This window comes from Chlamydomonas reinhardtii, chromosome 12 (genome assembly GCF_000002595.2).
Source record: "Chlamydomonas reinhardtii strain CC-503 cw92 mt+ chromosome 12, whole genome shotgun sequence".
Taxonomy (NCBI): Eukaryota; Viridiplantae; Chlorophyta; class Chlorophyceae; order Chlamydomonadales; family Chlamydomonadaceae; genus Chlamydomonas; species Chlamydomonas reinhardtii.
The window spans coordinates 2,056,073-2,077,192 of NC_057015.1; the positions used below are offsets into that span (position 1 = coordinate 2,056,073).

General features: G+C 62.0%; 6 protein-coding genes across 6 annotated transcripts; 2 read left to right on the forward strand and 4 right to left on the reverse strand.

Annotated features, from left to right (window-relative positions):
- Positions 1-19: 19 nt before the first annotated feature.
- Positions 20-1,784, reverse strand: CHLRE_12g509800v5 (uncharacterized protein). The gene is made up of 3 exons (XM_001690809.2): positions 1,244-1,784; positions 753-965; positions 20-611 (listed from the first exon to the last, which is right to left on the reverse strand). The coding sequence occupies exons 1-3, from the start codon at positions 1,397-1,399 to the stop codon at positions 543-545; spliced, it is 438 nt and encodes a 145-aa protein (XP_001690861.1). The 5' UTR covers positions 1,400-1,784; the 3' UTR covers positions 20-542.
- A 99-nt stretch (positions 1,785-1,883) lies between these two features.
- CHLRE_12g509750v5 (uncharacterized protein) lies at positions 1,884-4,545 on the forward strand. Its single transcript, XM_001690991.2, has 2 exons — positions 1,884-1,952; positions 2,149-4,545. Exon 2 carries the CDS (start codon positions 2,161-2,163, stop codon positions 3,616-3,618), a length of 1,458 nt encoding a protein of 485 aa, XP_001691043.1. The 5' UTR covers positions 1,884-1,952; positions 2,149-2,160; the 3' UTR covers positions 3,619-4,545.
- A 22-nt stretch (positions 4,546-4,567) lies between these two features.
- On the reverse strand, positions 4,568-7,436 carry CHLRE_12g509700v5 (uncharacterized protein). Its single transcript, XM_001690808.2, has 8 exons — positions 7,175-7,436; positions 7,022-7,083; positions 6,770-6,864; positions 6,337-6,551; positions 5,946-6,132; positions 5,587-5,775; positions 5,164-5,438; positions 4,568-4,972 (listed from the first exon to the last, which is right to left on the reverse strand). The coding sequence occupies exons 1-8, from the start codon at positions 7,226-7,228 to the stop codon at positions 4,853-4,855; spliced, it is 1,197 nt and encodes a 398-aa protein (XP_001690860.1). The 5' UTR covers positions 7,229-7,436; the 3' UTR covers positions 4,568-4,852.
- A 127-nt stretch (positions 7,437-7,563) lies between these two features.
- On the reverse strand, positions 7,564-11,643 carry CHLRE_12g509650v5 (uncharacterized protein). The gene is made up of 6 exons (XM_001690807.2): positions 11,218-11,643; positions 10,653-11,132; positions 9,915-10,128; positions 9,041-9,302; positions 8,614-8,772; positions 7,564-8,458 (listed from the first exon to the last, which is right to left on the reverse strand). Exons 1-6 carry the CDS (start codon positions 11,548-11,550, stop codon positions 8,212-8,214), a joined length of 1,695 nt encoding a protein of 564 aa, XP_001690859.1. The 5' UTR covers positions 11,551-11,643; the 3' UTR covers positions 7,564-8,211.
- Positions 11,644-11,745: 102 nt separating this feature from the next.
- Positions 11,746-14,335, forward strand: CHLRE_12g509600v5 (uncharacterized protein). Its single transcript, XM_043068221.1, has 7 exons — positions 11,746-11,867; positions 12,029-12,066; positions 12,209-12,275; positions 12,387-12,469; positions 12,707-12,865; positions 13,013-13,125; positions 13,266-14,335. Exons 4-7 carry the CDS (start codon positions 12,423-12,425, stop codon positions 13,301-13,303), a joined length of 357 nt encoding a protein of 118 aa, XP_042918146.1. The 5' UTR covers positions 11,746-11,867; positions 12,029-12,066; positions 12,209-12,275; positions 12,387-12,422; the 3' UTR covers positions 13,304-14,335.
- Positions 14,336-14,982: 647 nt separating this feature from the next.
- Positions 14,983-20,960, reverse strand: CHLRE_12g509550v5 (uncharacterized protein). The gene is made up of 13 exons (XM_043068220.1): positions 20,607-20,960; positions 20,451-20,507; positions 20,267-20,366; positions 19,826-19,887; positions 19,675-19,711; positions 19,466-19,573; positions 19,311-19,377; positions 19,048-19,169; positions 18,516-18,650; positions 17,704-18,077; positions 16,982-17,492; positions 16,621-16,794; positions 14,983-16,355 (listed from the first exon to the last, which is right to left on the reverse strand). The coding sequence occupies exons 1-13, from the start codon at positions 20,678-20,680 to the stop codon at positions 16,209-16,211; spliced, it is 1,968 nt and encodes a 655-aa protein (XP_042918147.1). The 5' UTR covers positions 20,681-20,960; the 3' UTR covers positions 14,983-16,208.
- Positions 20,961-21,120: the final 160 nt, after the last annotated feature.

Genomic DNA, 21,120 nt, shown 5'->3' on the forward strand with positions numbered 1-21,120 from the left:
CGGGGGGTCCCATCACCAATTCTATGACACGGGTTTAATTCGGCCTGGCTTCTGCCAGAGCCCATCACCAAAGTCTGTGTCAGCCTGTCCAACGCGATTTCTTACTGTCACCAATTATGAAATCACCAATTGAGCGTGGCAGTACGGTACCCTTGTGCTTTCGAACACACTACAAAGGTCGCAGCCGAGCCATAGCGCTTTGGACTTTGCGGTAACCCTACAAACAAATGCAACACAGTCCTGTGGCGCCGTGATCAACCTACTCTAAGTTGGCAAGTCATCAAGTCCACGCCCTGCCATCATGTGCACTCCTGGCCCACTCAACCCAGTAGCTTGATCAGCACATTTCCCTTCGTCTCTACCTAAGCAATACGTCAGCAATTCACATGCCCCTTCACAGCACTTTGTAGCTGCCAGTTTCGAGCCCACGGCGTTGCACCCCGTGCTGTCCATAGATGTCCCGTACTGAGGCCGCCAAGACACGGAACACCCATATATTTAGCCCCAGCCTCCTTCACATCATATAGGCCAGGAAAAGCACATTACTTGGGCTTAAAAGGAATGGCCGTGAACGTGTCATTCCACCGCTTGAAAGCAATGTGGTAGCCGAACTGTGGGGATGGGATGGGTGGGGCGTGTCGGTCAGTTACTCAGCACACCCTCAAACCTCACTGAGCACCTCCTCCCCTGCGAACAAACCTGGGTGGGTCGAACCCACGCCAGTGCCCCCGTCTCCCAGCCCCGCAGCTCACCTCCTTAATGAGCAGGTCGATGCCTTTCCCATGGAACTCCTTCGCCCCGCTGTATATCGTCTCAATCTGCTCCAGCAACCGCCTGTACTGCTGCTCGAACGACCCGTCGCCCTGGTTGGCCTCAAACTCCTCTAGCCAGGTCTTGTTCTCCTTGATCTTGCGCTGCAGGTCTGCTTTGCGGATTTCCAGCTGTTTGAGGTATGTCTCATACTCCTGTGCAAAGCGATGCGGTTAAGGCAACTGATGTGAGGTGGCCATGCGACTGCGGTGAGACCAAGGTCATGGCGAGACGCAACTGAGGTAGAGGGGCGGCCGTTTGTGTGCCGCATGTGGAGGGGGGGGGGTCAGATTCCAGCCCCGGGAGACGTTGGACCGCCTCTTCTGATTGTCTCGGTGCGACAGCAGTGGCTCTTTTCCCACACGTATTTGAAACAACATCCAGGCTTTCGCACGCCTCCTTCAGGTTTTCTCCTCGGCAGCGCGCCACCCACCTTCCGACCCTCCTCGTCCTTCTTCAGGTCCGCCTCCAGCTCTTGCAAAGACTTGCGCAGAGATTCCGCCGTGCCGCTGATGCTGGTGCTAGTATGGTTAAATAGCTGTACTGTGACATCGTTGGTCACGCGCTTCCCCTCCGTCGCCTTCTTCATGGCTGCCTTTGAAGCCAGGGGCCCCGGGAGGGGTCACTCAGGTGTCCGCAGCAAGCCTGTCGCCACTCCACCTGCAGCGTCCCCACGTTGCTTACGTAGACCGTGCTCGAAGATCTATACAACTTCTCCCCGGCGGAGGAGCCACTAGTGTCCTCACGAAATGGTAAAAATGCCCTCGAAGTCGCAATTGTTCTTTGTCTGTCGGTCTTGTTGCTGCTGAGCAGGTGTTTTGCAATGGCTGGTAAGGATTGGCAGCTGAATGCGCACAAAAAGGCTGGGGAGAGGGGACGGAAGAATCAATTGCAGTTCTTCAAAGGCCGCGCAGCTCCTTGGCGGTAAAGCAACTGCAATGGTATATAAATGAGACTGGTATCAAATGCAGAAGACAAGCCCGGGAGCCCGGGGAATAGGTTCCAGAAATCGGGGCCATCGTGTCGCTTGGGTTTCGTCAAGCAGTCTGCACGCACCAACAGGTCTGTCAGTGTAATTTAGGGGCACACGGCCCGTATCAATAGTAATCACGTTCTTTCCCTTGTCAGGGGCGTTCAGCGAGGTGAGGCCTTTAGCGGGGTCATTTCTAGCTCAGTCGCAACCCGAGATAGCTATTCCTAGGTAGCTTGCATGTCCTGTATTTAGCAACAGCACATGCGGCCTGGCGTATTGCTGCACCCGCGGAGGTTTCCGAGAGGAGGTCCAATCACGCCATCAAAACTCGTGTCCTTGACGCATGCGACCTCGCTCCCCCGCAGGGCTGATTGAAGATGCTGGGCTCCAGCACCAGCCAGCTGGCGCCCGCTATGGTGCGCTCTATTGCTTCCAGCGCTGCTGCGAGTACCGCTGCACCGGTGCTCGCTGCTAAGAGCGGTGGCCTGCTCGCCTCGGTGTTCGGCATGGGTGGTGGCCGTGTGGAGGTGCCTCTCAGCGAGAAGCTGCCCGCTGTGACGGAGCCGCCCCGGACTTCTACTCCCGCGACTAAGCCAATTGTGCAAACTTCCAGCCTCAGATCTGGCGTGAAGGTGGCTAGCATTAACACAGTCAGCCCGATTTCCAGCCTGGTCCTTTTCGTGGAGGGTGGTGCAGCTGCAGAGACCCCTGCCACTGCCGGAGCCAGCAAGGTGCTGGAGGTTGCCGCGTTTAAGGCCACGGCGAACCGCTCTACTTTCCGTCTGACGCGCGAGCTGGAGAAGATCGGCGCGACCTCGTTCGCGCGCGCCGGTCGCGACCATGTCGCCTTCGGCGTCGACGCCACCCGCCTGAACCAGCTGGAGGCGCTGGAGATCCTGGCGGACGCGGTCGTGAACGCCCGCTACACGTACTGGGAGGTGCGCGACAGCCTGGACGCCGTGAAGGAGCAGCTGGCTGCGCAGCTGCGCAACCCCCTGACCGCCGTGAACGAGGTGCTGCACCGCACGGCCTTCGAGGGCGGCCTGGGCCACTCGCTGGTGGTGGACCCCTCCGTGGTGGACGGCTTCACCAACGAAACGCTGAAGGAGTACGTTCACAGCATCATGGCGCCCTCGCGCGTGGTGCTGGCCGCCTCCGGCGTGGACCACGCCGAGCTGACGGCGCTGGCGACGCCGCTGCTGAACCTCCACGGCAACGCCCACCCGGCTCCCCAGTCCCGGTACGTGGGTGGCGCCATGAACATCATCGCGCCCACCTCGTCTCTGACGTATGTGGGCCTGGCCTTCGAGGCCAAGGGCGGCGCGGGCGACATCAAGTCGTCCGCCGCGGCCTCGGTGGTGAAGGCGCTGCTGGACGAGGCGCGCCCCACCATGCCCTACCAGCGCAAGGAGCACGAGGTGTTCACCTCCGTGAACCCCTTCGCCTTCGCGTACAAGGGCACTGGCCTGGTGGGTGTGGTGGCGTCGGGCGCGCCCGGCAAGGCGGGCAAGGTGGTGGACGCGCTGACCGCGAAGGTGCAGTCGCTGGCCAAGGGCGTCACGGACGTGCAGCTGGCCACCGCCAAGAACATGGCGCTGGGCGAGCTGCGCGCCTCCGTGGCCACCGCACCCGGCCTGGCGGCGGCGGTGGGCTCCAGCGTGCTGGCGACGGGCAAGTTCAGCGCGAACGAGGTGGCGGCGGCGCTGTCGGGCCTGACGGCGGCGGACGTGACCAGCTACGTGAACGCCATGATTAAGACGGCGCCCACGTTTGTCACGTACGGCAACCTGTCCAGCCTGCCGCGCGTGGACTCGATCGCCAAGCGCTTCGCGTAAATTTGTGCGGAGCTGGGGCTAGGACACTGCAGCGGCGCGCGAGCCAGAGCAGCGGCAATGGCGTTCTATTGCGGAACGGCCTGTGTGGGGTGGCCTTGGGATTGGCTGAGGCGTTGGAGGGAGCCGTGGGAGGGGCGCCAGCGGCTGCGGGAGAGGGGCGCGGCATGTGCCGCAGGCGGCGCAGCGGTGGTGAGCTTCCTGAGCATGTGGAGCCATCGTGGCGGATCTGCCAGGCGGCGTGGACGCGATGCTGCTGGACCCTAGCAGCACTGGCAACGGGCAGGGTGCTGCCATGGAGCAAACACCGGAGCGGGAGCGGGGTTTGAGACACATGGGGTAGCTGTATCAGGGTTGTGCCCGGAGACCATGTGGGCTAGGGTACCGAGTGGCGTGGGGGCGCGGAGCCCTGAGGTGCCAAAGGATACTGGCAGCGGGCTGTGGGACGGAGGACGTGTGTGGGTGCGGCAGTGGCATTGGCGTGCCGAGGAACAGGTGTAGCCGCAAGCTTGACAACATAGCAGCACGGGTTAGAGATAGGCCAAGGCCCCTAAACGTGTCCGGATATGAGATTGAGAGGCATCGTAGGTAGGCACCTAGTATGAGTAGCTGTCCGGAAAGGCCTTTACTTGTTCCATCAGGCGGCGATCCAGTGGGTATCGCCACAGCAGGGGTTGCTAACTGAAGTTACTAACGCATCTCTCATGTGTCATGGCGGGGTCGGGTTATGCAACAGCAGGGTCTGGTAGAGCACAATCTCACGACAACCAACGCACGCAAAGGCTGGCATATGCGGGCAGAGTGGCAGACAGCTGGGAGCCCGGGAGTAGCCCGAGCGGCCAGCACGGCGAGTTAGCGGATGGGTGGACATTCTTGGGAACCAAGGTTACCAAGCAGCGACGCAGATGCCCCTCGTTTATTACTTGCAGACCAGGTCATCAGGTGGTGGCCGCTCGTGCAGACCTTACAGGACTTCCAAGTGTGACCATGCAGCCAATGCAGCCAGCTACGTACTCTGCCTGCCTGCCTGCGGTGCTGCATTACTCGCGTCGCCCCTGGGGCTTCGTGGCACCTCCAAGCCCCTTGCGAAAGCGAAAGAATGCCACTGCCCACAAACAGTACGCCTTTCCACAAGTCTCTCCTCTCACTCTTATCATTCCCTGCAGCCGCTCCCGTCCCCTGTACTAGCTCCTCAACGGCATTGCTATGCTCTGCCGCGCTACCAGCCACGCTGCTCCTACTCCCTGTTGTTGTCGGGCAGCAGCACCTCGTCCGGCAGGCGCATGTTCTTGGTCAGCACCACGCCCGTGGCGGTGGTGACGGTGATGCCGCCCGCGTACACGTCATCATCGTCGTCCTGCAGCAGCACGCACACGTCATAGATTTAAGGTGGCGGCAGCGCACCCGGAGGCCGTAGGGCGAGAATGGTGCACGCGCCATTGGGCAAGGGTGTGGCATGTCTGCATTCGTCGCCGTGGTAAAGCACCTCCTATTAGTGAGCCGCTGCTGCAAGAGCAAGGGGTTCTGTGCGCGGCTCCCACCACCCACCGCTTGCGCCGCCTGCCGCTGCCGCTCCAGGGCCTCCAAGCGGTCCAGAATGCTGAGCGGGTTGTTGGGGTCCGCGGGCGGGATGACAATGGCAGGAGCGGCCGGAGCCCCCGGTTTGCTGGCATTTGCTGAGGCGGCGGCGCCTGCGCTGCTGCTGGAGGCAAGCGTGCCGGTGGCGGCGGCCGTCTCAGCGCCCTCCCCGCGAGCGGAAGCTGAGGTCGGGCGCGGTGCCGGTCGGGGGATGGACACGCTGGACACCACCTCCTCAGGCGGCACTGCAACACACGTGAGTCACAAGGGACAAATGAGGAAAATGTCCAAGGTTGGGGATGATCCAAGGAGTGGCCACGCGATGAAAGGTGCAGAGACTGCAGGCAAGACCAAGCAAAGCGTTTAGTCCTGACCCAGAAGCCGTAAACTCACCGCCGGCAGCAAGCTGGCCCGCTGTCCGGGAGGTGGTGTTGATTATAAGCTTGTCGAAATACGACAGCGGCTTGGCTGCGGCCGAGCCGGGCCGAGCCGCCACCGCCAGCGGCCGCTGCTCCGTCTGCACCTCCAGCGTGGAGTGCTCTACCGCCGCTGAAGCACGGACGGCACGTCCACCACCCGTTCCTTCAAGCGGCAGCGTGCAGTTCGCAGGGCGTAGCTGGTTGACTCGGGCGTCTGGCATTCGGAACCCCTCGTAACGCCGCTGGGCCGGCTCGCATGCAAACCCTCTCCCCGCAGCGGCCCCTCCATACAGCCTCACGCGCATAGCGACACCCGCACCCGTTCAGCCGCACCTGCTGCTGCTGCCGTGGACGTGGCCGAGGTGGTTGCTGGTGGCTCGTTGTCACCGCGGTTGCCTCTCCGCCACTCATTGAGCGCCTCCAGGAAGGACTTGTGGCTGTCGGCCTCGTTGAAGGCGCCCGCCCCCAGCGAGGGGTCGTCCTCCGTGCCGCAGCTCATGCCGCCCACCTCAGTGCCGCTCTGTCGTGACAAGGAGATGAGGGCATTACGATAACGTAACGGTGGGCTGTGGAGTCGGGATGTGGGAGCGGCTGGCTGCCAAGGTGTGTGTGGAAAGTGCGCCAGGTGTGACGTGCGTCCGTTCACCCAGAGGCTCTGCCGCATTACGGTCTGCTATGGTTGACAGGTGTGCTACTGCGCATTGTGCGTCCGGCATGCACACACCTGCAAGTCAAGGATGTTGGTTGTGCGTGAAGATGGTCCGGCAGCAGGGCGCGCCGCCGTCAGACGGCTGCCCGAGACAGAGGGAATCTCTGCAGGCGTGGCAGCGGCGCTGCCCGAGCCTGCCGCATTGCCACCACGTGCGGAAGCGGACCCAGACGGCGGCCCTGAGGCCTCGCTGCTGTCCGGCCGCCGGCTGGTGCTGGCGCCACTGCTGGCTGCACATGCGGGGCGCATTGTTTGGGCAGAAAGACAGCGGGTCTGGATTAGGGCATGGACGAGGGTACGCGGCAGGAAGGATCCCGTAGATGGGGAAGACGGTGAGCGCATGACATACGGTATGTAACTGGATCGCCAATATGGCGCATGCACGTGTGTTGCGACAGCTTGCAGCTTGACAGCGACTAGGCAGTTCCCCCCCTGCATGACGGCTCACAAGCTGTGGCTGCTGCTCCTGGGCCCTTGCCGGCGTTCCGTAACCCGCCCGCAGCAGCACCGTTTCGCCAGATAGAACCAGCTCCCGCGTTCGCCCTGTAAAGATATCAGTTGAGAGGCAATGTGTTCGTGCGGAGGTGGTAGCACCCTGAAAGGCCTGCGCTTGCCGCGGCTACCAAAGGGGGGCTGGAGGTGCTCGTGCACTTATGGCGCGGTCTCCGCTCGTGCCAGGCAGGCTCTGAACAGTTCTTACATGAGAGCTTCTCGCTTCGCTCGCTCCTTCTCCATGGCCTTCCTGAGCTCAGCCAGCTTCGCCTGCGCATGGAACGAACTTGCCGTGGGCATGCCGCTTTGGACTTCGACAGCTGACAGTCTTGCTTATCGCAGCCCATGACCAGTGACTTGCCTCCATTGCAGCTGCTTCGGCGCTCAGGGCGCTAGCCTTTAAAGGTTTGCTCATTTCTCAAGTGAAACTAGGTGTGTTTGGACCTCCGCAAGGCTAGTTCAAGTAAAATTACGCAACATTTGACAGAACTCCAAACCCTCAATTAGCAAGCAGAGTACTAGCACAGCAGGGACCGGGGTGACCTGCTCTCCAAGGCTGTGCACGGGTAGACTGCTGCTTTATCGCGTACAGGACATTAAAATTTGCTATCTGGCTGCCTCACTGCCTAATGAGCTTGCACGATGCGATGTGCACGACGAATGGGAACCCAATTCTCGAGCTCCCCGACCCCTGCCGAGCCGCCCACACGGCCAGCCTGGCGAGCATCACCGGCATGGAGCGCGTGATTGGTCACCTTTCTGTTACACAAACCATGCACAGCATGGCTACTTCGCCCACGGTCTGTACGAGGGCAACCAAATCCTCGACTGCCCAAATAACAAGGCCTACGCTTCAAGCGTTCCCTGACGCGCCTGCGCCACTTCCGGCGGCCTGTCTCCTGCCTGCCTACCCGCTTCACCCCTCAGACCTAAGATCAACTATGGCATGTGCGCTATGGCATGTGTGCCAGGCACGCCATCTATCTTCTAGACCCTGTTCTACGAGTGCCAAACCAGTGTAGGTGCAAAATCGGGCAGGCACGCCCGCCCTAACACCAGGTCGTGACGCCTGCTCCACCCAATACCAGGTCCGTGCTTGCATCCTTGATCGTCTCACATGCGCCCTACAGCTGCGTTGGATATTACCAAACACGTTTAGCACTCGTATGCTCACACAGGCACTCCACGCATCACGCTCACTCCAGAAGTCCGCACACTCAAAACATTTGTCGCCACCATTTGCACCGCGCAATCACACATACGCTCACGACGTCACGCACAACCTGTTCAGTCAGTCCTAAAGACAACAGTCACGAGCGTCATCAAGTCTCCTGAATCCTCCGGATGTAGCCCATCCACACCGCCATCCGAGCCGCATCCCCAAATGCCTCTACACGTTTACCGGCCAAAGCCGACCAGGCCGGCGCCCACGGCCGCCACCGCCAGCAGCGCAGAGGCCGCCACCAGCTCGGGCGAGCTGGACGAGCGCGCGGGCGGTGCCACGCCCTTGTAGTTGTAGTCGTTGACGATCTGCTCGGCGGCCAGCTTGCCGGAAAAGATGGCGCCCTCCATGGAAGCCAGGTACTTCTGCTTGGTGAAGTCGCCCGCCAGGAAGAAGTTCTTGATGGGCGTGCGCTGGCTGGGGCTGCGGGGGCAACAGCGGGTCGACAGCGTGAGCAGGAGGAGTAAGCTGGTGTTCAGTCTACATACCGTATGACTGTAGCTGGTCCAACCAACAGTTGAGACCCGGCGCCCTGCTGAAACTATGCGTGTTGAGTGATACCGCGCCTTCCTACTCACCGGAAGGCCTCGCGGCCGGCGCGGCTCTCGTACACGGACAGCGGCGTCTTGATGACCTTGTACTTGCGGATCTTGGCCAGCGACTGGTCGGCCTTGATCTCGGTGGGAAACAGGCGCTCCAGCTCAGTCATGGTGGCGGCGATGATGTCCTCATCCGAGCTGCGAGGCGGGAGGGAGGCGGGCACAGCAGAACGGAGATGTAGGCTAACATGCAGGGGTAAGGGGAGCTTTGAGAAGCTTTCTGGGGGAACAGCGCGCCAATGCCTTGCCTGCGTCCCCTCTGCCTGGCCTACGGGCTCGCGTGTACTACCTGACACCGCCAAGCCTACGTCCGTGCGCCGTGCGGGCCAGCCCCTCCCACCACAGCCACCGCCATTCCCGCGCCCACCCCCACCCCCACCCCCACCCGAACCCGCACACCACCCACCGGCCGATCCAGTCCTTGGCGGGCGCGAACACGAGCTCCAGCATGGACTTCTCCGTGTCGTAGTACTCCTTGCAGGTGGTGCTCATGTCCGCGTACACCGACAGCAGCGGCGAGCGGCTGAACAGCAGGTGGTCCACGGTGGTCAGCTTGCGGTCAAACCAGATGTGGATGTTGATGACGGGCACGCCCTCCAGCTCCTTCAGCTGGGAGAAGTAGGGGTTGGGCTTCCACTGGTCCGGCACCAGCAGCTTCAGGATGTCCACTGCGTGAAGAGAGGTCGGCGGGGAGCGGGAGGGAGAGGGGGAGAGGAGGGAAGAGCGGGAGTTAGGGAGGGATGTCGGACTGTTGGGCGTGCCGGATGCGGTGTTTGTTGTGTGACCCCTTGGCACCAATTCAAAAATGGAGCAGTGGCAAGGGCAGCGCTGTACAGCCAGTCGCTGCCCGCCAGCCTTGACACAGCGGCAGTCGGCCTGTGATCCCTGCCGTTTGACGTGGCCGCGGCCCGACCTGCACAGCGGCTACTGCGGGTGCTTTTCCAACCGGCCGCGCCATTAAAGCGCTGTTCAGGCGCCTCTTGCAGCACACCAGCGGCTGGCGCTAACTGCATATTGCGACCACTACCCCTTGCTGCACGCCCTTGCTAACCGTTCGGTCTTTCCTGTACCTCTGCAACCCCCCCCCCGTCCTCCTCTCTACCGGCGTCTCAACATGGCCAACCACCCCGTACCACCATCCAGAGTCCATCTCCCGCCCGCCGTCCTCCAGTTGCCCTCCTCCTTCGCCAGCTCCCCTCTCTCTCCTCCTCCCTGCCCGTGCCTCCTCCCTCTAGCCCAATCCACCAATCCCGCAGCCACCCAGCCGCCGTGCAACCCACCCGGCATGGCGCTCATGTACAGGTCGCCCTCCACCACCTCCCCGGTGGTCAGCTTGTAGTGCTTGACGCTGCCGTCGTCGTTCAGCACAATGTCCTTCACGCGCGCGTTCATCTTCAGCTCGCCGCCGCGGGCCGTGAAGTGGTCCACCATGGGCTGGCACAGGCGCTCCGGGGGCGCGCCATCCAGGAAGGCCATCTTGGAGCCGTGGCGCTCCTGCAGGAGGGTAGGGTCAGGGCGGGTGGGGCGAGGTGGGTTGGAATGGGAGTTCCATGGCATGACTTTGAGTATGGACAGGCGCAGCATTTGGCGCAGCATTTGGCGGTGGGGGAGGCCATGGCGCGTGGTAGCGTGCACGCGAGGGAAGGGCGGTTATGCGAGGTTGGGGCGCCGTTTGCGCAGTGGCACGACGCGTCATGTAACTTGTGGAGGGGCCTCTGCCATGTCGCGGCTCTAAAACTTGAATGCGCCCAGAAGCACGCACACGTACGCACGCCACTGTGCCCGGCTTTCTGTTTGACCACTGGTGATAACTCTGGGTCATCCCTGCCCAAAGCCCCGTCAGTACCTTGCAGGATACCTAATGTTGTGCCGCACGCCATCTCCTGGTACAATCCGCCCCTAGCCTTGTCCTTGACATACGGGCCCACCCGCCCCACAGCACTGCCAGCCCGCATCCGACCCCACCCTAGGCCGTGCCGCCACAGCCCTCCCGTGCTGCTACAGCCGCCCTTACTGACCTGCAGGAAGCGGTTGAGCGCGGTCAGGACCACGGTCATGGACAGGCGGTCGGGGTCGATGAAGGCCAGGGCCTTGGCCATGGCAATGAAGACCTCCTCGTTCACGCGGTCGGGCACGCCCTGCTGGCGCATCCACTGTGTGACGCTCAGGTGGTCCTGCTCCTCCACGTACTTCTGGCCGAAGATGATGGCCGGCAGCAGGCCGATAGCGAACTGAATCTTCTCCGGCCAAGTGAGCATCTGGTTGTTGCGCAGAATGGCGAAGACGCCGTTGAAGGGGGCGGGGATGTCGGGGAAATCGAAGCGGGAGAACTCGCCGGGGGAGTCGGGCATAGCAAAGATCATGGAGTGCTCCTTCCACTGCAGGCGCTCCTCGATGTTTAGCTCCTTGAAGACATTCATCATGTTGGGGTACGCGCCGAAGAAGATGTGCAAGCCAGTCTCGTACCAGTCGCCATCCTCATCCTTCCATGCAGCGACCTACCAGCAAAAGGTTGGCACGGTTAGCCCAATTGTCCATTTATGCTACGATGCACGAATTGGCGCTCGCCGGGTGCACACTCACCTTGCCACCGAGCACGTCGCGGCCCTCCAGAACGATTGGGTGGTGTCCAGCGTCCGAAAGGTACTTCGCCGCAGACAAACCAGCCAGGCCAGCGCCGGCAATTACAACCTTAAGGGGCTTCGCCGGGCGGGGAGCATCCTTAAGCTTGCTGGACAGCGCCTTCGCCTCCTGGAATGTCTCCGCAGTCTCAAAGGCAGGCCTCGGGTAGTCCCGTGCAACAACCTCCAGAGCGCGACGGCCAGCAACGCGACGGACGGCTACGCGAGGGCACGACGCGCCCTTCGCCACCAGGTTAGCCTGGCGCGAGCTAGAGGGCTTGACCTGGGTCTGCATTCTGCAGTGATTGAAAGATAGCACTACTCTAGATCAGAGGTGCTAAATGACCCACCCTCTAAATGTATGTGTATTTGCGGCAGCGCAGGTCATGGACTCAACAACCTTATGGTCGCGATTGTGCTTGCAGAAGCGACGTTGCCTTCATGCAGCCACTCACTTGAATTGTCAGTTACCTGCATGCATATCCATATACTTGGCGATTTCTTATACAAATGGACCCTCCACCGCTCCCGGACGCAGCCGCGGTTGCGAAAGCAAAAGCTTCAGGATGGTCCGAAGTGGAAGTTGATTTCATGTGCCAGGCCTTGGCACAGGTGAGCAAGTGTGCCACGTATATATGTTCGTATCAGCAGGCGCCGAATTCACGCGGGTGGGTCGTGGGGGATTGTCAGGCGGCGCCCTGGGCTCCGTCGACAGCCCCAGCGACGGCTACACCCTCCCCTCGTGCCTGACACGCAAGCTCCCATGCCTGCAGGCCCATAAAGCTTGGGCATGTCGCGAGGTTCCCGTCGGGTAAGGCTCGACATCTCAAGCTATCAGCAGCGCACGCGGGCACCGGCATCAAAACTGCCTGTGTGTGACCCTGCTGACCCTCTCTATCCGTGCTTGTCTCAACGAGTTCCCTTCCTCCACGGCCCCCTCACCCCATCCGCAGATGCGTGGTAGTGCGTGATGGACACGTTGTTGGGAGAGGTCACAACCTCACCAACAAGAGCCGAAACGTGAGTAAGCGGTATGCGCAGGGATAGGCTGAGCAATCGTTTGAAGTTGGCATGTTGTGTGGGCTCAGGTTGTGGGGCTTAGATTGTGTGGGCTCTCGCTTGCTACTGCAGGGTACCCGTCATGCTGAGATGATTGCTATCGACGAAATGCTGGAAGCAAGTGGAGGATCCACGACGGGGGCTGGATTCGACAGGCAAGCACAAGGTTTCTGCCATTCGGGACACTGGGGGCAATCGTTTGCCATGTTAGACGCAGCAAGAGTGAATGATTTCTGTATGGTTCAGACTCGACGAATGAACGGGCGGTGTGTAACGCTTGCAGCAGGCGACCCTCCTGAACCTGTGACGGCTGCACGATTGTAAACGCACGCGCAAGCGCGCCTGAGAACGACCACCAGCGCTGAGCAAGCTTCACGGCCTGGTCACCGCAGGTGTGAGCTGTATGTGACGGTGGAGCCGTGCATCATGTGTGCGGGGGCACTGTCACTGCTCGGATTCAGGCAGGTCTACTACGGCTGCGGCAACGACCGCTTCGGGGGCTGCGGTTCCATCCTGCCCGTTAACGGGGAAGGCTGCGGTGCCTGTAGCGGGTGAGTTACGGAATGGAGTGGGGATTGCTACAGCGTAGCCGGTTTGTGCACCTGGTGTTGGCTTCCATGACTGCCCGCGTGATGTTACTGGTGTTGGTACCCTAGCAGATGCGCAAGTGACACTTGCTGCGCACCTATGAATTACAGGCGCCCGCCGCGTGGAGTGCACGTGGGCCGTGGCTTCCCCGCGCAGGGCGGGCTCTTCCCCGAGGAGGCGGTGGAGCTGCTGCGGGAGTTTTACGCAGCGGGCAACCCAGCAGGTACGGACGCGCCCGTAGCAGTCCTGGGTTCTCCTCACTGCGCTGGTGGTGGTGTGAGCCACGCGCTGCGATAGCCATGTGATGCATCCCAGACGCTATTTTGTGTTTACCCCTGGGTGCATCTTCATCTTCCCCCTCAGCACCGCGCCCACACCGCCCAGTTCGCAAGGAGGCTTGAGTCGCGTGCCCTGGGGGCGTGCAGCGGGGCAGTGGACCCCTGAGGCGCGCCGGGCTGCTGCCGTGGATGGTCATGATCCTTCCATTTGGTTGCCGCTTACTGCTGGAGCGGCCGTCTGCTGCGCCGTTGCATGGGCGCCATTGCCCGGGTGGATAGATACCCACCCGCGCGGACGGAATAGGGGCATCATAATACGGCACCGTAGTGCTACGAGTGATTCGTGATACTCAATCAAACACCCGTCGTGTCGGGATGATTGCGGAAAGCGCTGCGCAACGGCAGCGTTTTGCTTGTTGCATGGGTGGCGGCGGGAGGCGGCGGTCGTGTGTGGGCCGTAGACGACGGACAGCTGAGCGCACGTTGACAACGCCACCTATCTACCTTATAGCGAAGTGCTTTCGGAACGCGAACGCGAATGTGCGCGACACCAAGAGACGTTGTAGTCGCTAGGACGCATAGAAGGCCGGTTAGCAAGACGCAGTCACAGCAGACGTGTTACCTCATCCAGACGGTAAACGCCAAGGGCAATGGAGGAGCGCCGCTGACCCATCACTGATATAACCAGGTTGCGATGGCTAGGCTGTCGGACGGCTGGCGGGCTGGCGCGGAGCGGAGCTGCGGGGCGCGCGACATCCGAAACCAACCTGGAAACAACAGCGCCACACAGCAAGGAAACAGCACAGCACCCAAGTAACCGCGGGCTGGGCGGGCGGCTGTCGCTGCGGTTGGGGCTGGCGCGGGCTGCAACGGAACTGTGTAGGCGGAGTGGAAGGCAAGTATGAACTGCGTGTGGCGATGCAAGTACGGTCCTGGAAACCGGGGGCCGCGGAATAGTGATGACAGCGCGATGGCTGCACGGCTCATCCCGGCGGTACTGCATGCGGCATGGGCCCCGTGGGCATGAATGCAGTGTGGTACGTGGGCATGAATGCAGTGTGGTACGCGGGGCCCCGCGACAGGGGACAGCAACGCGGGCAAGAAGGATGCTGGGATGCAGGCAACACGCAGCATGGCACCAAAACAAACCCCCCAACAGGACAGAACAAGACAACCGACGGGGCGGACCGCATTGCGGTTCCCCACACCCGTCGAACAAAACCGGCGGCTGCACAGGGTAGCAGCGCCGGCCGGGGTGGGGATGCAATGGCATGCATGCATGCGCAAGTGCAACATGCGTATGAACTACACCCCCAGATCAGCCGGTAGCGCCGGTGTCATCATCTCCAGGGGTGGGCAGGGGATGGGCATGACCGCCGCCGCGCACGCTCGCAACAAATACTCCTGTGGATGCGCGGCGTGCGGTGGGGCCGGCCGTCGCGGGGGCGGCGGCGGCCCAGGAACAGCGGCCGCGGGGGCGGCAGCGGCCCAGGAACAGCGGCCGCGGGGCCGGCAGCGGCCCAGGAACAGCGGCCGCGGGGGCGGCGGCGGCCCATAACGTTGTAATAACACCTGTGCTCATGACTCATGAGGCTTGGTTGCAGGGATGTAGCACCGCGCGGCTAGGTCGGGGCTGCGCTTTGTCTGTTTCTACAGGTCGGTCAACCGTCGGTGACAGTCGACTGCCCAGGGTGCTGCTAGCACATGAGGTGTTGGACTGTGATGGAGCAAGGCCACGGCCTACATATTGGGTGCGCAGGATGAGTTACCACTCTTAGTGCGGAAGAAGGGAGCCTGGAGCCTGGACACATCCATTACATTAGAATTCTTCAACTCCACACCGCAATGCCATGGCTTCACAGCCCAATGTGTTGCAGGGCGCGGTACTCCTTGCTTTGTGGCATAACCCATACACGCACGCACCGCCCTCACGAGGTCAGAAACAAAGTTAGCAATCGTGAGTGCGGTCCAAATCCATGGATCATCTTTGCAAAGCGCAATTCAGCTAAATCTTAAGACGTCCTAAGTAGAAGCACGCAGACGGCAGTCCAAACTGTTGTGGCCCACACGACGTTGGCGGCATAGGTAGGTAGCGTCAATGCGGCATTGCACATGCGCTGTGCAAGTCACTTCAGTAGGTACAAAATAGCTCCGCAGATTTTCCTGTCCCAACCCTTCCTGCACGTCGCTCGCACTCATTCAGTCATACGCTTCCCTCAACACATAACTACACGCATGCACACGACCCAGTCTGCACGCCGAGTCCGCTAGAAGCAGGTCCTCTAGAGTCACCGTGCAACGGGTGGCTTCCTGGGACCAGGTCGTCGCTGAGACGGCGCTGCGGCCCGACGGAGCACCCTTGGGCGACACCATGCTAGTTGCATGCCACGCAACAGTGCTCCACGGCCCGCCGGCCGCTATCCGCGCCCCTGGCAACCAGCGACGAAAGCCGTCCGTCCAGACCAAGCCGAAGCGGCATGGTACCGGCTTCACTGATGCAGTCCCACGGTGTGCTGTGCCCAGCTGCATGCGCGTGCATGGTCGCGGCGTCACGAGGTCGGTCTGTGCTAACCCCACACGCGCATCGCACCAGTGGCGACAGCAACCGCAGCTGCTGAGGGCATGAGCGCGACAGCTTGCTAGCCGACCGCTTAAAGCCACCGCTGCCGGCGCATATCCACAGCGGCAGTGTGCGCTGCCTTGCTGTTCCGATGCGCAGCTCCTGCCGCGGCCCTCGCGCCAGTCGGTCTTCCTATGCATGTGCGCCGCGCGCCTCGCTGGTCAGCCCATCCAGCGCCCTCAGCGCCGGGCAGGCGTACATGCAAAGCCACTATGCACAGTGTCCTCACAGTGTTGGCAGCCAGCCAGCACCCGTCTCTTGTGAAGCCTCCCCCCACATGCCCTAGTCACCCCACCGACCCTGCTGCAGCCGCTGCGCGCCAAATGCCCTGCATCTGCCGTTGCCCCGGCGCGCCGCATGCCGCCGCATTCTGCCAGCCCCGTCCAGGCCGCCCGCATCCTGGCGCCCTCACTTCGAGCCGGCTTGCCGGCCCATCTCCAGCGACCGCCAGCGGTTGCAGTTGTCCTCCACGGCGCGCACCAGCGGGAGCGCCTCGTGGAACACCGAGGCCCAGCTGTAGAACAGCGGCAGCGCCACGATGTCGAAGAAGCCCACCTGCGTGCGACATGTACCGCAATAGTGCGGGCGGTGCGGGATCTCGAGTAAGACAGCGGACAGGAGCTTGGTGCAACAGCGATGGCCCTCAGTCCCCAACCGTGCTTCAGAATGCTGCCCAATGTTATGCGAGCCTTGTGACCCGCCAAACTCGTTCGGGCAAGTTCAAAATGCGGCACGCCCGCATCACAACCCCTTTGTGCGTGACCATGGCGCCACCTTTCAGCCCTGGCAGACCGAGGCCCCACTCCACCCACGCGCCCACCTGCGACTTGGTGATGCCGTCCTTGCATCGGTCCATGAGCGGCGACACCATCATGTGCATGGACTTCTCCTTGTCGCCCTGGCGGAAGAACTCCTCCTCCAGACCGCTCACCCAGCGGTGGTGCACCTCCCACGGCGCGGCCAGGTGCCCCACATCCGCGCACTTGAGCCCCACCTGTGCGGCAGTGCGGCATGTGAAAAGCGGCCAGGAAGCAGGTATCTCGTCAGCCGGGTGATCCGACGTCCAGTTCCACTGTGCCCCTGTGCTCGCCCTGCCGCTTTCTCCCGCCCCCCTCCCTTTACACACGACACCCATACACGCAGCAACCCGCAAAGCCACCGGCGCACGCATGCACACGCACCTGAAGCACCAGTGACTTGTCGGCGTCGTCGTCGCTGATGGGCAGCGGGTCCTCGTTGCTGGGCGACTCCAGGTGCGACAGGTTGGGCGCGGCGAAGTTGGTGGAGCGCAGCTTTACCTGCAGCTTGGACTGGAACTTGGACAGGATGTTGAAGTGCTGCTTCATGTCCGTCGCCAGCACCATGTCGATCAGCAGCCGCCGCAGCCGCACCCACTTCTCGCGCGGGATCTTCTTTATGAAGTTGTAGTCCTTCTGCCGCATCAGCTTGAACGCCGCCGCGATGTGGTGGTTCTCCATTGGCGAGATGTCATTGTAGGTGAACGCCAGCTCGTCGCCGACGCGCACCAGGAAGTCGTTGTTGAGGCCCTTGTGCTCGTAGTCGTGGGTAATGGCGGCGAGGTAGGACGCGAATATGGCCACGTCCTCACCCAGCCGCTTGTGCAGCCCGCCGCGCGTGAGCAGGCAGTGCATGCCCTGCAGCACGTCCGCCGCGTGCGTCTTGTTGTGATACCTGTGGATGTGGGCGCCACAGGGCGCGAGCGGGGCGGGAGGCGTTCAGGCGGAGGGCGCAGCGGGCAACCGTGCGTGCACATTGCAGCATAATCACGCAGGTCCTACCCCGCGAATGCCGCGCCATACCGGAGCGCCCTCCATCTCCTCCACCTTCCCCTCCCCTCCCCTGCCCTCTCCGCCCTCCTCCCTCCCTTCCGCCCCCTACTCACGGGTTGTCCGGGTAGCCGTCCTCAATCTTCCGAAGGAACCGCGCCAGCTTGGTGGCGTCCAGCTGGAAGGTGCCGATCAGGTCGTACCGCTTCATCAGCCAGAAGCCCAGCGCCGACAGCGGGTGGCCCTGCGTCACCTCCGCCAGCTTGAAGGCGTTGAAGCGCCACTCATCCACCGTGTTCAACACCGCCTCCATGGCCGGCACCAGGCTCGCAGCCACCACGTCCTTCTCCTCATCACCGGTCGGCTCCGCCTCCTCCTTGGGCGCCGCCGGCGCCGGCCCCGGCCCTCCGGGCGCGCCGGTGGCGCCCCCGGCGGTGGGGCCGCCGGTCCCCGGCACGCGCGAGCCGCTCTGCATGGGGTTCGTTATCACCTGCGGTGCGCGGTGTTTGCTGTTTGTATGAGGTGCTAGTGGTCCTTGCCCAAGCGCTGGTGCTGGTGCTAGTGCTGAATGCAGGAGCCAGTTGAGCGGTGCTGGAGATACAAGCAATGTGCTGCACCGCGTTGCCACGCGCCACGCCCCATACGAAGGCGCCATCACTCAGGCCTCCGCAATCTTGGCACCTAAACTCTGCCCCGCCACGTTTCCTGCCTTCTTTCCCTGTCCCACCACGTACAGCCCGCTCCAGGACGCCCCGCTGAGTGTTGCTGTTGTTTGACTGCCGCACCCTCCGCCCATCCATCATTCTCTCCCGCAGCCACCAGCCCCCCAGCCCCAAAGGCTGCCGCCCTTGCGCTCCCAGGCCCCCAGCCGCCTCCCTCATCCCAGGCCCACACCCCCGCCTGCTTCCCCCGCCTGCCTACACCTCACCTCGCCGTCGTAGCTCTCTGGCGCCGGCGCGAAGCGCTCCCCCAGCTTCTTCCCCCCCAGCAGCTGCAGCAGGTTGAGGCCCACGTCCTGGTCCAGCTCCTCCTTAGACACCAGCTCCTCCTCGATGCGCGTGGGCTGCGGCGCGCGAGGCGAAAGCCAGGAAGGTTAAAAGCTGTGTGTTCATGCGTGAACTGGCGGCCCGGCGAACCGTCAGGCCGCAAAAGTAGCTGCCACATAACAGGTACATGGCCTGGAATCGTGGCTGGACGCTCTGACCAAATACGAGTCCCAAGCCGCTGCGAACCTCAGGGTACCTTCCAGCCCTTCTGGCCACACTTCTCCTGCTCCTGCCCAAGCCGACCCGCCACCCTTGAGCTGCAGCTGCCGCCCCACGCCCGCCAACGCTGCGGCCTTGCTGCTGCTGTCATCCACAGCCCCTGAGCTGCTGGCGCTGCGGCTGCCGCGGGCGCCTCCCTCTGCGAGCGAGCGCCGCTGCGCCTGCCGCCACCTCTCCTGCTAAGTGCGCGCCTACCTGCGTGATGATGTCCCCGCGCAGCACGGCCTGCTGCACCGCCTCCACGCTGTTGAGGTCCACCTCCTGCCCCTTGAGGATGCGGTCGCACATCTCGATGAGGCTGGACACCGTGGACGTCACTGCGGGCAGGAAGCCACGCAACCACCCACAACCCATCAACAACCACAAAATAGACACGTGCCTGCACCGACCCCTTAAAAGCCTGAACCTGGCTTCCCACCAAGCAACAACGACAGCCATGGGAAGCTGCCAGCACGTACCTTTCGTGCCGTTCACCATGCGCCCATCCGCCGATGACTGCCGCCCCCGCTGCTCTCTCCGCACGGTCTGCAGGTGGTGGTTGGATCGCATTGTCAGTTGCGGGCCATTCATAATCGGCTGGTGTATGGATCCTCTTCCGTGCGGCCGAGCTTACCTTCACAATCGCTGTGTTGACCGTGGGAAGGCTCATGTTTGGCCCGCTGATCAGCTGGACTTGCGTCGCCCGCATGCAGCCCGACACCGGCTGCGTCAAGTAGATTTGCTGCAAGAAAACGACCAGGCCGAAGACACGAACGTTAGCGCATGCACGCCTAACCAGTCGAACACGTGGGCAGTGCGGAAGACCAGTCAGCCCCTACTCACCTTGTACAGGAACTCGCTGCTGCACAAGTCGTCATGCCTGTGTAACAAGTAAGGAACAAAGGAGGTGGAAGTCACGTTCCCGTAGGCACGCAAGGGCACGCTAGCCAAGCCATAGACCATGCCGCATGCGTCGAAGTCCCCGCGCACTCACGGGATGACGCCAGGCAGCACCGAGTGCCCAAACCCAGAGATGACCTGGTCCAGGCCTCCATTCTGCGCCAAGCAAGCGTAATGAACGTTTGCGGCATGCGCAGCCACGCAAATGGCGCCCGTTAACGCTGCGCAAGGCTCGCAGCGGACTCCTTGCTGGCCGGGGAGGCCGTGCGGTGAAACAGGGAGACTCGCCTGTCCTACCCTAGTCAATATTGACGCCCCACCTCTATAATACTTGGCCCATTCTCCCACTCGGACGCCCCCCTCCAGATAGGTACGAGTGACTCCCAGCCAGTCCTCTTATCGAAACTGCTGACTACGCGCACGCGGGCGCAACCCGAGCCAAAAGTGCATCTGTCGTCGTGACATCGGCTCCCGGCCAGGCCTAAACTCGCAATTCATAAGCAATATAGCGAGGCCGCTCTCGCGCAACACTGACCTCCACTTCATCCCGCAGCAGCGTATTGAGCACGTTGAAGCTGGATAGCTCTTCTGGTGAAAGCCGTCCGAATTTGTAAGACGTGAATCCGTCCAGCGTCCTGAAGTTGGGGACGAAACAACACCATCAGCGACTGCCTCGCGAACCGCTGGAGCGGCCATGGCCCTTGCATGCCCGTCCTTACTTGTTGAAGTATCGCAAAGCGGCCCTATTGGCCCATACCAGCCGCTGGCTGAGACAACTGCGGAAAAAAGGGCGTTCGATCGGTGCGTGAGCGCCAGGCCTTCCCTTTTGCAAGCCAGTGCCGCATTTGCTTCAACATGCCATGTGCTGAGGATACCTGTAAATCCATACTGGGATTGTGACTGTGTCCAAGACTGCCAACTCTTGGCCGCCCGAGCTGGTCCCGTTCATAGGCCCCCACTCGCGGCTCCCGGCCACGGTTAAACTAGCAGTCAGGGGACGCCAGGCTGGGCTTGCAGGCTATAGAAAGTGGGCTGACCCGGGCCATCGGAGCGCCGAACGCCGCTGAATCAGCTATCCCCCAGCGCTGCAGTACCAGGCTGGGGGAAATATACGTAGCAATAGGCTGGTTCTGCCAGCACAAGGGCCTATATCGTGCGACTGCTTTTCGCTCGACTGCTATTGGTATATGATGAATAGAGGCTACAAAAGAAGATACTCTGAGCTCGACTAAATCAGGGGTACCAAAGACCCTGTGCAAAACCGAATGGAATGGACTTGGGAATGGACCGACGATTGAATTCTGCTCAGGAGTGGCCCCCAACGGCATCGTATGTTTGCCACCAGTACAGCCGACATGAACACAATCAGGCGAGCCACCAATGAAGCCA

What these genes read in the sequence shown, in the direction of transcription:
- CHLRE_12g509650v5 (XM_001690807.2), bottom strand. Translation starts at nt 11,550, where the DNA reads ATGCAGACCCAGGTCAAGCCCTCTAGCTCGCGCCAGGCTAACCTGGTG. An exon ending in CGCTCAACCGCTTCCTGCAG is followed by an intron (nt 10,129 to 10,652) that starts GTCAGTAAGGGC and finishes ACCCTCCTGCAG; the next exon opens with GAGCGCCACGGCTCCAAGAT. An exon ending in GCCAAGGACTGGATCGGCCG is followed by an intron (nt 8,773 to 9,040) that starts GTGGGTGGTGTG and finishes CCCGCCTCGCAG; the next exon opens with CTCGGATGAGGACATCATCG.
- CHLRE_12g509550v5 (XM_043068220.1), bottom strand. Translation starts at nt 20,680, where the DNA reads ATGAACGGGACCAGCTCGGGCGGCCAAGAGTTGGCAGTCTTGGACACA. An exon ending in CAGAGAGCTACGACGGCGAG is followed by an intron (nt 18,078 to 18,515) that starts GTGAGGTGTAGG and finishes CGCGCACCGCAG; the next exon opens with GTGATAACGAACCCCATGCA. An exon ending in ACGGCATCACCAAGTCGCAG is followed by an intron (nt 16,356 to 16,620) that starts GTGGGCGCGTGG and finishes TGTCGCACGCAG; the next exon opens with GTGGGCTTCTTCGACATCGT.
- CHLRE_12g509700v5 (XM_001690808.2), bottom strand. Translation starts at nt 7,228, where the DNA reads ATGAGCAAACCTTTAAAGGCTAGCGCCCTGAGCGCCGAAGCAGCTGCA. An exon ending in AGGAGCAGCAGCCACAGCTT is followed by an intron (nt 6,552 to 6,769) that starts GTGAGCCGTCAT and finishes CCGCATGTGCAG; the next exon opens with CCAGCAGTGGCGCCAGCACC. An exon ending in CCAACATCCTTGACTTGCAG is followed by an intron (nt 6,133 to 6,336) that starts GTGTGTGCATGC and finishes TTGTCACGACAG; the next exon opens with AGCGGCACTGAGGTGGGCGG.
- CHLRE_12g509800v5 (XM_001690809.2), bottom strand. Translation starts at nt 1,399, where the DNA reads ATGAAGAAGGCGACGGAGGGGAAGCGCGTGACCAACGATGTCACAGTA. An exon ending in AGGACGAGGAGGGTCGGAAG is followed by an intron (nt 966 to 1,243) that starts GTGGGTGGCGCG and finishes CGCTTTGCACAG; the next exon opens with GAGTATGAGACATACCTCAA. An exon ending in TCGACCTGCTCATTAAGGAG is followed by an intron (nt 612 to 752) that starts GTGAGCTGCGGG and finishes CCATCCCCACAG; the next exon opens with TTCGGCTACCACATTGCTTT.
- CHLRE_12g509750v5 (XM_001690991.2), top strand. Translation starts at nt 2,161, where the DNA reads ATGCTGGGCTCCAGCACCAGCCAGCTGGCGCCCGCTATGGTGCGCTCT.
- CHLRE_12g509600v5 (XM_043068221.1), top strand. Translation starts at nt 12,423, where the DNA reads ATGCTGGAAGCAAGTGGAGGATCCACGACGGGGGCTGGATTCGACAG. An exon ending in ACGGGGGCTGGATTCGACAG is followed by an intron (nt 12,470 to 12,706) that starts GCAAGCACAAGG and finishes TGGTCACCGCAG; the next exon opens with GTGTGAGCTGTATGTGACGG. An exon ending in GGCTGCGGTGCCTGTAGCGG is followed by an intron (nt 12,866 to 13,012) that starts GTGAGTTACGGA and finishes TATGAATTACAG; the next exon opens with GCGCCCGCCGCGTGGAGTGC.